Source organism: Andrographis paniculata, unplaced genomic scaffold (genome assembly GCF_009805555.1).
Source record: "Andrographis paniculata isolate CXL003 unplaced genomic scaffold, ASM980555v1 Contig32END, whole genome shotgun sequence".
In the NCBI taxonomy this organism is placed as follows: domain Eukaryota; kingdom Viridiplantae; phylum Streptophyta; class Magnoliopsida; order Lamiales; family Acanthaceae; genus Andrographis; species Andrographis paniculata.
Genome location: NW_026137565.1, coordinates 7,202,545 through 7,216,600, shown reverse-complemented (window position 1 = coordinate 7,216,600; position 14,056 = coordinate 7,202,545). Strand labels below are relative to the sequence as shown.

The 14,056-nt window shown below is 32.2% G+C and overlaps 3 protein-coding genes across 3 annotated transcripts; all 3 read right to left on the bottom strand.

The window, feature by feature from the left end:
• Positions 1 to 19: 19 nt before the first annotated feature.
• Positions 20 to 1,764, bottom strand: LOC127247642 (GDSL esterase/lipase At1g28590-like). Its single transcript, XM_051269593.1, has 5 exons — positions 1,428 to 1,764; positions 1,139 to 1,363; positions 905 to 1,053; positions 556 to 832; positions 20 to 471 (listed from the first exon to the last, which is right to left on the bottom strand). Exons 1-5 carry the CDS (start codon positions 1,684 to 1,686, stop codon positions 209 to 211), a joined length of 1,173 nt encoding a protein of 390 aa, XP_051125550.1. The 5' UTR covers positions 1,687 to 1,764; the 3' UTR covers positions 20 to 208.
• Positions 1,765 to 6,036: 4,272 nt separating this feature from the next.
• LOC127247633 (GDSL esterase/lipase At1g31550-like) lies at positions 6,037 to 8,093 on the bottom strand. Its single transcript, XM_051269576.1, has 5 exons — positions 7,648 to 8,093; positions 7,323 to 7,544; positions 7,016 to 7,164; positions 6,657 to 6,930; positions 6,037 to 6,559 (listed from the first exon to the last, which is right to left on the bottom strand). Exons 1-5 carry the CDS (start codon positions 7,925 to 7,927, stop codon positions 6,207 to 6,209), a joined length of 1,278 nt encoding a protein of 425 aa, XP_051125533.1. The 5' UTR covers positions 7,928 to 8,093; the 3' UTR covers positions 6,037 to 6,206.
• A 2,240-nt stretch (positions 8,094 to 10,333) lies between these two features.
• Positions 10,334 to 12,172, bottom strand: LOC127247640 (GDSL esterase/lipase At1g28590-like). Its single transcript, XM_051269591.1, has 5 exons — positions 11,800 to 12,172; positions 11,498 to 11,722; positions 11,255 to 11,403; positions 10,881 to 11,157; positions 10,334 to 10,796 (listed from the first exon to the last, which is right to left on the bottom strand). Exons 1-5 carry the CDS (start codon positions 12,062 to 12,064, stop codon positions 10,537 to 10,539), a joined length of 1,176 nt encoding a protein of 391 aa, XP_051125548.1. The 5' UTR covers positions 12,065 to 12,172; the 3' UTR covers positions 10,334 to 10,536.
• Between the last annotated feature and the right edge of the window lie 1,884 nt (positions 12,173 to 14,056).

The following is a 14,056-nucleotide window of genomic DNA, read 5'->3' as shown; positions in this document are numbered from 1 at the left end:
ATCAAAGTGTTTGCATCTTCTGATCTCCCCCACGGTTTTTACTTATTTCCTCCATTACTTCAATGGCTCTACTCTAATTGATAGGAGAAAATATGTATGGTAATGGTACCACATTTGAATCTCTCAAGCCAACAACATGCAACAAGATTCCAGCAACAAGACAATAACCTTGTAATAGAATTCGATGTAGCAGTTTCCAAGTTGAGCCTTAAAAGTCGGAAATAATGCCGCGGGTCTTGGATATCGAACTAATGCATATGTCTGAGAAAGAAGGATTAGTATAGGTTCCTTGGAGCAATGCTTGTGCTATCAATCTATAGGCTGCCTCTGTGAGGTGTATCCCATCCCAACTAATATATTTACTTGGATCATCGCAACATGTCGCTTGTGGAGCACCGCATTGCGCAGATGCATTGAAATTATACAGCCCTCCAGCTCCGCAACAAGAGCTAAGAATTCGATTGCCAAATCCTGCGTTATAGATCCACAAACATATATACATTAGCCTTTTATTTCTTGATCATATTTCCATAGAATCGAGCGTATGTTAATTACCGAATTGTTTGGGGGATTGATACATTCGCATTGCGGCGTTATAATAGTCTGCATACATTATGTTGACATGTGGATAGAGTTCTCTTATTCTCTGCAATTCCTTTCGGAGAAGCTGATTATGGTATTGTGAGAATTCGTTCAACCAAGTGAGACAACCATGGCGATCGTAGTCTTCGGCTGTGCTTGATTTCTGATATTGTGTCAAACAAACAGGCAAGCAACCACTCGGGAAATTCCCCGGGACGAGCATTGTCACAACTCCAAGCTTGATCAATTCCTTCATGAGAAATTATTACCAATAGAAGAAGCCAATCGTTTTTATAAAAAATTTAAAGACAAATTTACATACTTGAATTGTGGATCCGATGTAGCTAACAACCACAGGAACCAGCATTTGTTGCTCATCAAGAGTCCTCCCTTGAAGGATGAGATGGTTGTAATCATTGCCTCCTATCTCTCCCATTATAACCAAAGATCTTTCCAAATACTTTCGACTATCTGTATGTCATATCTTTAGCTGTTAGAATAACAACTAAATTTTAAGAATTTTCCCAGATATCCTTAAAATTGTCGAAAATTTGACCTGGAAGTCCGGCCAAAAAGCTTCGGAACCACTCCAATTGAGTTCCCAGAGAGACGTTGGTTAACGAATCTTGGCATCCAATCTTCTTGTAGAACTCATACGAAAGTGCCGAAGCTCCAGAAACTGCGAAATTCACTCCGGTGCTGAAGCTCCGGCGACGTTGCGCCGCGTCGTCGTTAGCTTCGGGAACGTAAGGTTTTAGCAGAGGCAGCCCCATGCTCTGTGCTGTAAAATTGAAAACAGGGATTATTGCCATCTCTGCACACTCATATTTGATTTCACTGCGTACCGATAAAATCAATGATGAGGCGGCCGTCGGAGAATCTTCCGGTAGGGCGGTGAAAGAACGTCCGACCATAGGGTGGGTTAGCAGCGGCGCAGGGGCTGCGTTGTAGGCTGGGGACGAGAATATTTCCAGTATCAGCTAACGAATCGCCGAAGCTAACAATGGAATTGTAGCATCCAAAGATCGAATCTGATGCTGATGCTGATGGCGACGGTGTAAAGACTAAAATGAAGAAGACAACAGAAGCAGATGCAAGCGCCATTATTGGAGCTGAGGGGAAGCTGATCAAATTCGTACCAAGTTTGAAAGCAAAAATTATCTATCGATGCATCAGTTTACGACTTGGATTTAACAACTATTTAAAGTATGATTATCTTAATAGGTTTGTTTGGACGTCGGATTCATTGGGTTTTTATCAATATTTTTTATATTATATTTAATTTAATTTTATATAAATATTTATTTATATTATATTATATGAAATAAAAAGTAAACGGTTGATGTAATTTATATAAATTTAATTTAACAACTGTTAGGTGTATTTTTTCCACCATAAAAAGTAAAATCTGAAAATAGAAAATTATCTCCGAATTTGATATAATTAGTGCATGAGATTAAAAATCTTACGAGCTCGTGGGTGTACAAAAGTAGAGTAGTAAGCTATATTGTATAATACATGTTAACGTTACTTACAAAATATCATATATATTCTTATTTGTTGAATATAAAACTTAATGACATAATTTTTTATTTTTTTATTTTTGTTAAATCATTGAGTTATGGTGACTAATGACATTAATAATAAATGATGCTAGTACAAAATTACAAGGAAGAACGTGGCAGGGTGTTACTAATACAAATCAATTAATGTACCATCTTGTATAAATTAATTTAATCGCACAAAATTGAAATAAACAAGTGGGGACGTGCAAGAGATTGCATCATTTTCGGAAGGCTGACAATTTGGTTGATATACATGAATTTAAAATAGTTGAGGGATAAAAATAAAGTTGATATAATGACAATTTAAGTATGAAAATTAAATCATTAATTAATTATATTTAGAAATAAAAATCTATCTAAAATATAGAAATTTTACTTGATTAAATTTTGTCAAAAAATTCTGTTATATTGGATAAATTATATAATAGTCTTTGTATTTTGGTAAAAATGCACAAGAGTGTTTTATTTTTTATTTATTTATTTATTTATTTTTTAATGTGTTAAACTAAGTATTCATAACATATAATCTTCATCAAAGCTGATGTTTGTCCATAAAAAAGGTCAAATGTGACCGTAAGATTATGGATTCAAACATCGACGCCTCCAGATATTGTCTGCTACACATGGTTTGTCTAACGTGACTTGATTATCGGGTCTAATTTGTATAAATCCTAAATAACATTTCAAACAATTTCGAAAAATCAACCAAACATTACATAATATTTGATGCTTAATGTCTTTAAATATTTTGATACTTTTGGACTGTTTTAAAATATTCAAATAGTAAAAATTACCACTCAATACTATTTAATATTAATCAAACTAGATATATGTTTTTTTTTCATAATATTTATTTAATTTATGTACCACTAAATTAGTAAGGCACATATATATTTGAATTAAATATTTTTCGGATATTATAATAAAATTTAGGTAATAAACAAATGAATATCTATTACATATTTTATTTATATACAAATAAAATATATTTAAAAAATAAAGAAATACATTTACTTCAAAAAATTATTACATTGATACGTTGAATGGATGAGTTTGAGATTATAATAATTGATCATTAATTTATGATATAAAATTGTTTAGTATTTTTAATTTGCGATCATTTTTATGTGAATTATGAAAAATTGTATTGATAATATAAAACAATATTTTGTATTGAACATTAATTTCTTATGGAAAAATAAAATTATGAACAATAATTAGTAATTGTTAATTTATGTAATTATAATTAACAAATCAATTATCTATCAAAAATTGAAGTAGTAATTATCAAATGAACGTAAATATACACAACATTATACTATATTCTTGTGTATCTTGCATCAACCGTTAATTATACTCCATCCGTTCCCACATACCGTGTCTGCTACACTGTAGATACGGTATTTTAAGAGGGATGTAATTAATAGATAATTAAGAATGTATTAGTGAAAATAATTATTCGATAATATAAATAATTATAAATTAAGATTAAGATAACTAATTAGTTTAATTAAAATTAAAAAAATTAAATTAAAAAGTTTAAAATGAGATTAAAGTGTGTAATAATTTTCTTAAAAAAAAATGGCATGGTATGAAGGACGGACAGAAACGGCAACATGGACATGGTATGTAGGACGGAGGGAGTATTATTTAGTTAACTTTCAAAATTCCCAAATATGTCAAACATCGTAGGCGTTTGGAAAAGAGAATTGAATTGACGAGAAATAAAAATAGAGAACGAAATTAAAAAAATAAACAAAAAAGAAAAAAAATTAATAAAAAATGAGAATAATTTTATGTTTGGTAAAAAATAGATAATTCAATTTAAAAATGTAAAAAAATACAATTATAATCCACCTAGAATAAATAATTAATGGCGCAACAGAAAGTTTTAACGCATCTATGAAAAATATTTATGGTGAAATTTTTAGTTTAAACAATGTATTAGATACTAATAAAATTAAATTTTAGTATAATTTTTTTAAAAAATGTAAAATTAAATACTTAAATAATAAATTAAATATAATATATTTAAAATTAGAATAATATATTATTAAAAATTTATTAAATAAATAGTATAAAAAATAAAATAAATGAATAAATATACTAATTAATATTAAATCATGAGAAATGTTTTCATTTCTCAACTCCTTAATCTCAACCAAACAAAAGAAAAAAAGAAAAAGATAATTTCTATTTTTTTGACATACCCTTAAAGCTAAAATATGTATGGTGCATATACTAATCGATCACTATAATTGTGACTTGCCCATAAATTTTATGCTCAGCCCATTGATTTTGGACCAGGCCCATAACTTGGCCCAGTAATTTCTCTACGTCACCTCACATTTAATCTAAATAAAGCCAGTTTTACGGTAACTTTATATAAATAAATAATTAAATTTAAATAAAAAATTTCAATTAAATTATACATATATGTCAACGGAAACCGATATGTTATAAATAATTCGGATTATGATTGATATTTTGAATTTAAACCCAACACAATAACTAGATTATAATACATTTGTATTAATCAATTAATTTATTATATATAAAATAAATTTCCTCTAATAAACAACTCAACTTAATTCATTATACACATTTGCAAAAAATTAATACTCATTCCCTTTCCATTCAAAGTCACTTTCTAATTTTAGTAAAAATAAATCTACACTAATAATAAAATATTATTTAATTTTTATCTAATTTATAAATATACATTATATATACAACAATTACTTTATTAATAAATCAAATGACAAAAAAATATCAAAACATCTTACTCACTTACGCTCACCTATAAAATGTTATTATTTTTTAATCAATTATAAATCCTCAAATAGTCGATTTAGACTGAGATGGATGAAGTATAAACAAGAATCCCACATAAAAATAAACTAATTGTGTGTTTACTTGTAAGATTTTGGTTTTTTGTTTTGATTTCGAATAGTAAAATTTTGAATTGAAATAGTTGTTTGATGTGATATAAATATATATTTATGTGATATTTTGAATGTAAAATTTAATTTTAGTGTAATATAATAAATAAAAATAGGTGTTTGATTTGATGTTTTTGGAGAGAAGAAAAAAAAGTTGGAATAGTAAAATGGAAAAACAAAATCTCGCAAGTAAACACATAAGTCCGGTTAAAATTGAATTATTTTAATTCATTTAAAAGATTCAATCCGACGAATCTGACTCATTTTTTATATCTCGAGTCTTTTATATATATATATTTTTTATAATATGGGAATCCGCAATCGTTATTTGAAAGTATACATTGGCTAAATTTTTGGCCAAATTTAATACTTTGCAAATCAAATTTAATTAAAAAATAATACTAGACAAATTATATGTGGCAAATGACTTGGGAAGCGACAGATACTCTAACCTAACCAGCGGAACGTTATTGCAATGATTTCTTTATTATTCCCTATATTTGTTTGTTTATTCATATTTCCAACACGTGTAAATGTGCTTTTGTTGAATCAAGTTTGGTGGCATTTGCAGCATTTTTTAAATGCGATGCTGTTTGCCACTATACTAAAAGCGCAACGCAGGTGGGTTTACCGTGAGTTTTGTTTTTCCGTTTTACTATTTTAATTTTTTTTTTAAATATCAAATTAAATACTTATTTTTTATTTATTATATTATATTAAAATTAAAATTTATATTTAAAATATCATATAAATACATATTTATATCATATCAAACAATTATTTCAATTCAAAATTTTACTATTAAAACCAAAACCAAAAATCAAAATTTGACAAGTAAACGCATCATTCACCGCTTCAATTTCTTTCTACTGCCGTGCCACTATCAAACTATTCTCATTCTCATTTTTATCCATATCCGTATCTATCTATATCCACATTCTTGAAAATGATTAAACTATCCATATATATCAGTAGTTCATTTCGGCCACAACAATCGTCCTTAAACTCCAACAATGACTATTCATCTCTCCAAATCTGGCTGCCGTGTCGTAATAAATCATCACTCTTTAATTAGCTAACAACAATTAGTACAACAACAAATGACTTTATGGGATCACTACAATGATTTCCTCCTGTGATGGAACTTAACACATACATTTTGTATGCACAAGTTTGCAGCCAAAGAGAAGATGATCACCATAAATAACGTGTAATGACCGCGAGGCTGCAGGGATAATTCGGATTCGTCGGGGCAGATCGTTGCGATTCGAGGATTAGTATACGGCCCTTCGAGAATGCCTTGGGCTATCACTCTGTTCCCTGCCTCCGTATAATGGACGCCATCCCAACTAGCATACGAGCCCGGATTGTCGCAGCTTTCCACTCCTTCGTCGCCACATCCAGCCGACGTATTGTAATTATACGGCCCACCTCCCCCGCAACAGCCTCTAAGAACTCTGCTGCCAAATCCTACAGAACAAATTCAATTAAATACGTACATGTTATGATTTCCTTCTATTAGGAGGATCTATAATGATGGATAATTAGTAGCTGATTGAATGTGTACCGAATTTGTCGGGGGAGAGATACATGCGCATTGCGGCGTTGTAATAGTCCGCGTAGATTATGTTGATTTGAGGATGAAGGTCCCTGATTTTCTCCAATTCCTCGAGGAGAAGGCTGTTGTGGTACTTGGAGAAGTCGTTCAACCAATCGAGACAACCGGTTCTCGGATCATACTTGTCGGTGCCGGAGTTGTGTAATGTTAAGTATATAGGCCAACAACCAATTGGAGGATGCCCGGGGACAAGCATTGTAGCAACTCCATGCTTGATCAGTTCCTGAATTGAAGTATGTTATGAACAATTTGACAAAAATGAATTATACTTACGCAATATTGTTTTTAATGATGAGAATGGGTCGAACTTGAATTGTGGAGCCGATGGAGCTAACAACTTGAGGAACTAATGTTTGAAGCTGATCCAAAGTTGTCCCTTGTTGGAGGAGATAATTGTAATCATTTACTCCAATCTCTCCCACCACAACAAGAGATCTTTCCACATATTTTCTGCCATCTGTAAATGATTTAGAGAACGTTTTATATACTAAAAAAAAAAAAAAAAAAAAGGCCAAAACCTGAATATGATATTATTGCACTTATTATTTTCCTATCGTCTCCTCGAAACCAACACAACTCTAAAACTTTTGGAAGTTTCCATGGCGGATTAATTACCTGGAAGTCGAGTCAAAAAGCTTCGGAACCAGTCCAACTGAATTGTGAGGGAGTTGTTGGTGACGGGATTGTGATATCCAATCTTGTCGTAAAACTCAGAATCAAGCACGGTGGCTCCGGCCACCGCGAAGTTCACTCCTGTGGCGAGACTCCGGCGGCGCTCCTCCTCGTTTCCTCCGTCGGAAAAGTACGGCTTTAATAGAGGCAGACCTAAGCTCTGTGCTATAATATATATATATATATATATCGTGGCCTCCCAAAATGTAAGGTGTATATTCAATCCAATTCAATTTAATTTAATTGGGTGTTTGATAGAGACACGTACCGATGAAATCAATGACGAGACGGCCGTCGCAATATCTTCCGGTGGGCCGGTTGAAGAAGGTACGGCCGAAGGGGGGTTTGCCGGTGGGGGGCATGGCCTTGTGCACGGCGACGGAAAGAATGTTGCCTGTGTCGGTCAAGGAATCCCCGAAGCTAACGATAGATTCGTAGCATCCAAACGTCGTCGTTCCTGCTGCTGCTGCTGCTGAGACTGAGATTGAGAGTACAGTAATTAGGAAGACGACGACGGCGGCATCAGTAGTTGTACCTGCAACAGCCATTTAATTACTACTAATTAATTTCTCCGGTGCGATGCGATGCGATGCTGGGAATTCAATATAATCTTCTCCGGCGGTGGATCAAGATAGCGATCGAGTTTGCAGAGACTGAGTTGTGAGTTGCGTGAGGAGATTTTGAACCGCAGAAATATGTTGACGTTGGGCATTTATAATGAGTCTATATCTATATATATAGACACATTATATGCATGCGTTTTGAATGCTAGCGTTGGATTTTGACGTACGCGGGTTCCTGACCAGGAAACTTTTACAGGTCGGTTGAGTGAAATAACCATTATTTAATACACGAGATTTGAAGTCATAAGCTCGTGGTCATCAGTTCATTGTCTACATTAGGGGTGTGTTTGTTTGGGGATTTGGATTATGGATTGGGATTTGAATAGTAAAAATTTTGAATTTAAATAGTTGTATAATGTGATATAAATAGGTGTTGATGTGATGTTTTAAATGTAAAATTGATTTTTTTTAGTATAATATAAAAATAAAAAATAGATGTTTAATTTGATATTTTTTAGAAGAAAATTTTGAATAAATAGTAAAATTTTGATAAAATCCTACAACCGAACACACCTAGGAGGCCGGAATACTTTTGAGTTTTTCTTTTACTAGATGTTGGGTGCAAACCAAATATTTGAAAAAAATATTATTTTTTCAGAATCCAAAAATAAATCTGTGTAGACTTAATTCAAACCTGATATTATCATATTAGTTTTAAATTGACCAATTTTAATAATGTAGTCAAATTAATAAAATATGATATAATAGCTAAAGAAAATAGTGAGAAGTTGGTTATTATTTTTTAAAATAAATTTAATAAAATAATGGAGAATAAAAAGAATTTAACGTAATTACAGCAGAGGGAACAACCACCCTAATTTTATGTTAGAAAATTATTTGACCTTATTTTTTTTATTAAATAAACTTTTCATTTTGATACTCATGGCGATTGGACTAATAATGAACTCATAGTTCACGGTTATAAGTTCACACTTGGCACAATATAATTTCAAGTAACATATCTATATGTTTAATAGTATATCAAATTATTTGTGATTTATAATTTTTTTTGTAACATATCTATATGTTTGATTTATATCAAATTATTTATGGTTTATAATTTTTTGTACTGACAGTAGCAGTCATGTACCGAATTTATACCATACGTGTATTCACATGCAACATATATCCGTTATGCTCCATGTACCGAATTTATACCACACATAAATTCACATGCAACATCTATCCTTTATGCTCCATGTACCGAATTTATACCACACATATATTCAGGGAAAATTGCAAAAAATATCACACACGTATACTTCATTATCACTTTTGTCTTGTATTTATCTTGCTGGTAAAATATATCTCACATGTTTGCAAAAGTCGCAATTTCTATCCTTTGACCGCGCGTGGCCGCGCGTGATTGTGCGTAAGGGCGCATGGTGTGAATTTTACGCGCGGAAAAAAGATATAAATAGCGACTTTTTTAAACATATGGGATATATTGTATCAAATAGATAAATATAAGACAAAAGTGATAATATGGTATAAGCATGAGATATTTTTTTGCAATTTACTCCATATATTCACATGCACATATATCCTTTATGCATATCTATTAAGAGTTATTTAAATATCTAACCTGTATATTCATGTGAAATGACAAAAATGCACTCCTTCCAACCTACAAAAATCCATGTCTGCCTGTTCGGCGGTTTGGATTTTGAGTTGGGATTTAAATATTAAAAATTTTGAATTTGAATAGTTGTATGATGTGATATAAATAAGTGTTGATGTGATGTTTTGAATGTAAAATTGATTTTTAATATAATATAAAAAATAAAAAATAGGAGTTTGATTTAATATTTTTTGGGGGAAAAAATTGGATGAATAGTGTAAATCCAATCCAATCCAATCCTCCAAACAAACACCCGAAAAGGCATCAGATTGGGTAGTTCTTGTTCGAGTAACTCAAAATATCAGATGGTATAACACACTATTTGAATCTGATAATAACTCTTGAGTATTTCATGCCAAATATCAACTAGTATAAAACACTATCTGAATCCAATCCAAATTTTTTGGGAAAATTTTCAACCACCTAGAATATTTTGACTTGTATACCTAAGATCGCCATGCTCTTAAATAATAAAAAATAAATGAATTTGAATTTTCCATTTATTGTTTTTCGGAAGCAATAATAGTTTTAATTAAATTATTATATAATATATTTTTGCTATATAGTATAAAGAAGAAGAAATTTTTAAACTAGAATTATTATGTGAGGGTGTAAGTGTGCCAAAATTGACTGAGTAGCTCAACCTCATTAATGTCGTCATTTAGTAGTTAGGTGGGCACAGGGCCGTCTGCTTCATCTTCTCTCACCGATTTTTGGCTATTTATTTCCTCCATCATGACTTCAATGGTTCCACTCTAATTGGTAATTAATTGCTGGGAGGAAATATGGTACCAAATTTAAATTTCTCAAGCCAACAACATGCAGAAAGATTCCAACAAGAAGATAGAAACTTTGCATCAGCTATATGTGTATATATGTATATAGATACATCCATGCACAGACGAGTCGAGTCTTAATAATCAGAAATGCCGCGGGTCTTGGATATGGAACCAAGGCATATGTTTGAGAAAGGAGGATTAGTATAGGTTCCTTGGATCACTGCTTGTGCTATCAATCTATAGGCTGCCTCTGTGAGGTGCATCCCATCCCAACTAATATATTTACTCGGATCATCGCAACATGTCGCTTGTGGTACGCCGCATCGCGCAGATTCGTTGAAATTGTACACCCCTCCACCTCCACAACAAGAGCTGAGAATTCGATTGCCAAATCCTGCATTATAGATCCACAAACATATATACATTAGCCTTTTATTTCTTGATCATTTTTCCATAGAATCGAGCGTATGTTAATTACCGAATTGTTTGGGGGATTGATACATTCGCATTGCGGCATTATAATAGTCTGCATACATTATGTTGACATGGGGATAGAGTTCTCTTATTCTCTGCAATTCCTGTAGGAGAAGATGATTATGGTACTCGGCGAATTCATTCAATGAAATGAGACAACCATGGCGATCGTAGTCTTTGGCTGTGCTTGATTTCTCATATCGTGTCAAACAAACAGGCAAGCAACCAATCGGCAAATTCCCCGGGACAAGCATTGTCACAACTCCAAGCTCGATCAATTCCTGCAGTATGTTAGTTAATGTAAGAAAGTAGAAGTGCAAGCCAATCTTTTTTATTTAGGTAAGGATGGATTATTACAATGAAATTTTTTTTACATACTTGAATTGTGGATCCGATGTAGCTAACAACCATAGGAACCAAAATTTGTAGTTCATCAAGAGTCCTCCCTTGAAGGAGGAGATGGTTGTAATCATTCCCTCCGATCTCTCCCATTACAACCAAAGATCTTTCCAAATATCTTCGACTATCTGTATGTAATCACATAACTTTTAAGAATTTGCTGAGAGAATAAATTCGTAAATGAAGTAATCTATGAAAGAATAATTATGGCAAAACTTCGACCTGGAAGTCCGGCCAAAAAGGTTCGGAACCATTTCAATTGAGTTCCAAGAGAGGCGTTGGTTAACGGATTCTGACATCCAATCTTCTCGTAGAACTCATACGAAAGCGCCGATGCACCGGAGACTGCAAAATTCACTCCGGTGCTGAAGCTCCGGCGACGTTGCGCCGCGTCGGCGTTAGCTTCGGGAACGTAAGGTTTGAGCAGAGGCAGCCCCATGCTCTGTGCTATAAAATTGAAAACAGGGATTGGAGCCGTCTCTGTAGTGTACATTCAAATTTGATTTCCATGAATCACTGCGTACCGATGAAATCTATGACGAGGCGGCCGTCGGAGTATCTTCCGGTAGGGCGGTGGAAGAACGTCCGGCCATAGGGTGGATTAACAGCGACGCAGGGACTGCGTTGTAGGCTGGGGACGAGAATATTGCCGGTATCTGCTAGCGAATCGCCGAAGCTAACAATGGAATTGTAGCATCTAAAGATCGAATCTGCTGTTGTTGGTGATGGCGATGGTGTAAAGACTAAAATGAAGAAGACAACAGCAGCAGATCCAACTGCAAGCGCCATTTTTGGACCTGAGGGGAAACTGATCAAACCAAGTTTTAAAGTATCATCACCTTGCGTTAGTTTGGACGTTTTAACTATTCTTTAATTATCTCCTCCTCAAAATAACAAAATTAAATATATTACTTCTCCGTTCCAAGTTAATTGACACCGTATTTATTTAAATACAAATAAAAATTAAAAAAATTTGGAATGATCTAAATAATTGTATAATTTATATGTTATTTAATTTATAATTAATTCGATTTGATTGTAGGACCCTCAATTATAGATATTTTGACACGTTTTTAGTTACATTATCAAAATTGCTCTTTTAACACTTTAATTATTAGTCAAATGAGACACGTCACTTATATAATAATATACATTCATTCATATTTTTTCATATTTTATTTATTTATTTTAGTTTATGGTTAAAAGTAGTTGGAATAATTTTTTGTAATTCTACTTATTAACTCCAGTGTGTCTAAACCGTCTGATTAGCTCAACTTCACTTGTCTTGAAATATATGTAGGTAGGTCGGAAATCTCTATCCAAAATTTTGAACATTGTCATGTATTTTAGGATAATTTAGGACGGGGATTTTGAGATAAATTCCTTATCAAATTATCATTGATTAAAGATTGATTTCCTAACACCACAAACAAATATAAAAATTAAATTGACCCAGATAAACTGATAACGATATTATAGTCGCTGCTCGACGAGTGGGTATTGAATAAATTAAACTCTCAACCAAATTTAATAGTTTGTAAACAGTGAAACCTAAAACAAAAAATAATAAATTTGGTATTACAGGTATATTATAAGTATTAACTTTAATCTCTTGAGAATTGACATTTAACATACTTTAATAAATCAACCAAACACCAATAATAATATATTCGGGCTTTTTTTTTTTTTTTTTGATAAAAATAAAGGGTTAGGATATAATTTTTAATAATTCATATTATTTAGTGAAATGTGTCCAAATCGTCAGATCAGTAGCTCAACCTCATTGTGTAAAAATTTATGTAGGTGGGTTGGAAACACAATGCTACATCCAAAAATATTGGGCATTAATTTATTTTTTAATTTTTTTATTCAAACATTTAGGGGATTTATTTATTTATTTATCTTCTGTTAGCATTTATAATAAGCTACCCTTGACAGTATAAAAAAGGATGGGAATTTGCATGTATCGATCAGTCCATTATCAAATAAATGGCTTCTTTCAACAACTCGAGAAAAATATCTTTGTAAAATGGACCATGAAGCATTTGATGTACGATTGTGAACCAAGAAAAAATAAATTTCAATGTTGTCAGATAAATAAATAAATAAATTTATTAATTAAATTTGCAGAAGATTGCAACTTGCAATTAAATTCCAGCAACAGAATTCGGAAGATATTTATGGTGCATTTTGATGTGATTCAAGAACGAATAAGACACTGCATAAAAGTATCACAATTGTGATTGACAAAACGACAGAGTTTTTTTTTTTTTTTTTTTTTTGGGGGGGAAAAAGCAAACTCCAAATGTATGAATAATTAATTAAGCAAATTATATTAATTGACATATAGGTTGGTGCATGGAGGGGTTGTTGAAGCAATAGGGACAACCATTTTAGGAATCATAATATAATATAGTCATTGTCTGTAATAGATTTCTCGTACAGTTTCATAAAAATAGGCAACCAACCAATTTTTTGAAAATTCCCGAGGACAAGCATAGGTAATAAACAATTCCAAGCTTCATATGCTCTTGCAATTTGCTAATATCAGAAAATTTCTGTTAGTTTTATTAGGCACAATTTTATTCAACATTTTTGGTGCATCTAGTTGTCATATGGTTAAAATATCAGGTTTCGTAAAAATTGGCATGATGGTGTAGGGATTGGACTTGTGACCGTGAGATCATGGTTCAAACTTCCGATGCAGGTTTACCTAGTGCGTACTTTATAATGATGCAACTGAAGCCATATGTTTGTTTGGCCATTTGAATTAAATTTAGA

Excerpts from the sequence above, each read along its gene's own strand:
- LOC127247640 (XM_051269591.1), bottom strand. The coding sequence starts at position 12,064 with ATGGCGCTTGCAGTTGGATCTGCTGCTGTTGTCTTCTTCATTTTAGTC. Across the intron at positions 11,404-11,497 it reads CTTTTTGGCCGGACTTCCAG|ATAGTCGAAGATATTTGGAA; the intron begins GTCGAAGTTTTG and ends GATTACATACAG. Across the intron at positions 11,158-11,254 it reads ACATCGGATCCACAATTCAA|GAATTGATCGAGCTTGGAGT; the intron begins GTATGTAAAAAA and ends AACATACTGCAG.
- LOC127247633 (XM_051269576.1), bottom strand. The coding sequence starts at position 7,927 with ATGGCTGTTGCAGGTACAACTACTGATGCCGCCGTCGTCGTCTTCCTA. Across the intron at positions 6,931-7,015 it reads CCATCGGCTCCACAATTCAA|GAACTGATCAAGCATGGAGT; the intron begins GTTCGACCCATT and ends ACTTCAATTCAG. Across the intron at positions 6,560-6,656 it reads TCTCTCCCCCGACAAATTCG|GATTTGGCAGCAGAGTTCTT; the intron begins GTACACATTCAA and ends TTTGTTCTGTAG.
- LOC127247642 (XM_051269593.1), bottom strand. The coding sequence starts at position 1,686 with ATGGCGCTTGCATCTGCTTCTGTTGTCTTCTTCATTTTAGTCTTTACA. Across the intron at positions 1,364-1,427 it reads CCTCATCATTGATTTTATCG|CACAGAGCATGGGGCTGCCT; the intron begins GTACGCAGTGAA and ends TCAATTTTACAG. Across the intron at positions 1,054-1,138 it reads CTTTTTGGCCGGACTTCCAG|ATAGTCGAAAGTATTTGGAA; the intron begins GTCAAATTTTCG and ends TATGACATACAG.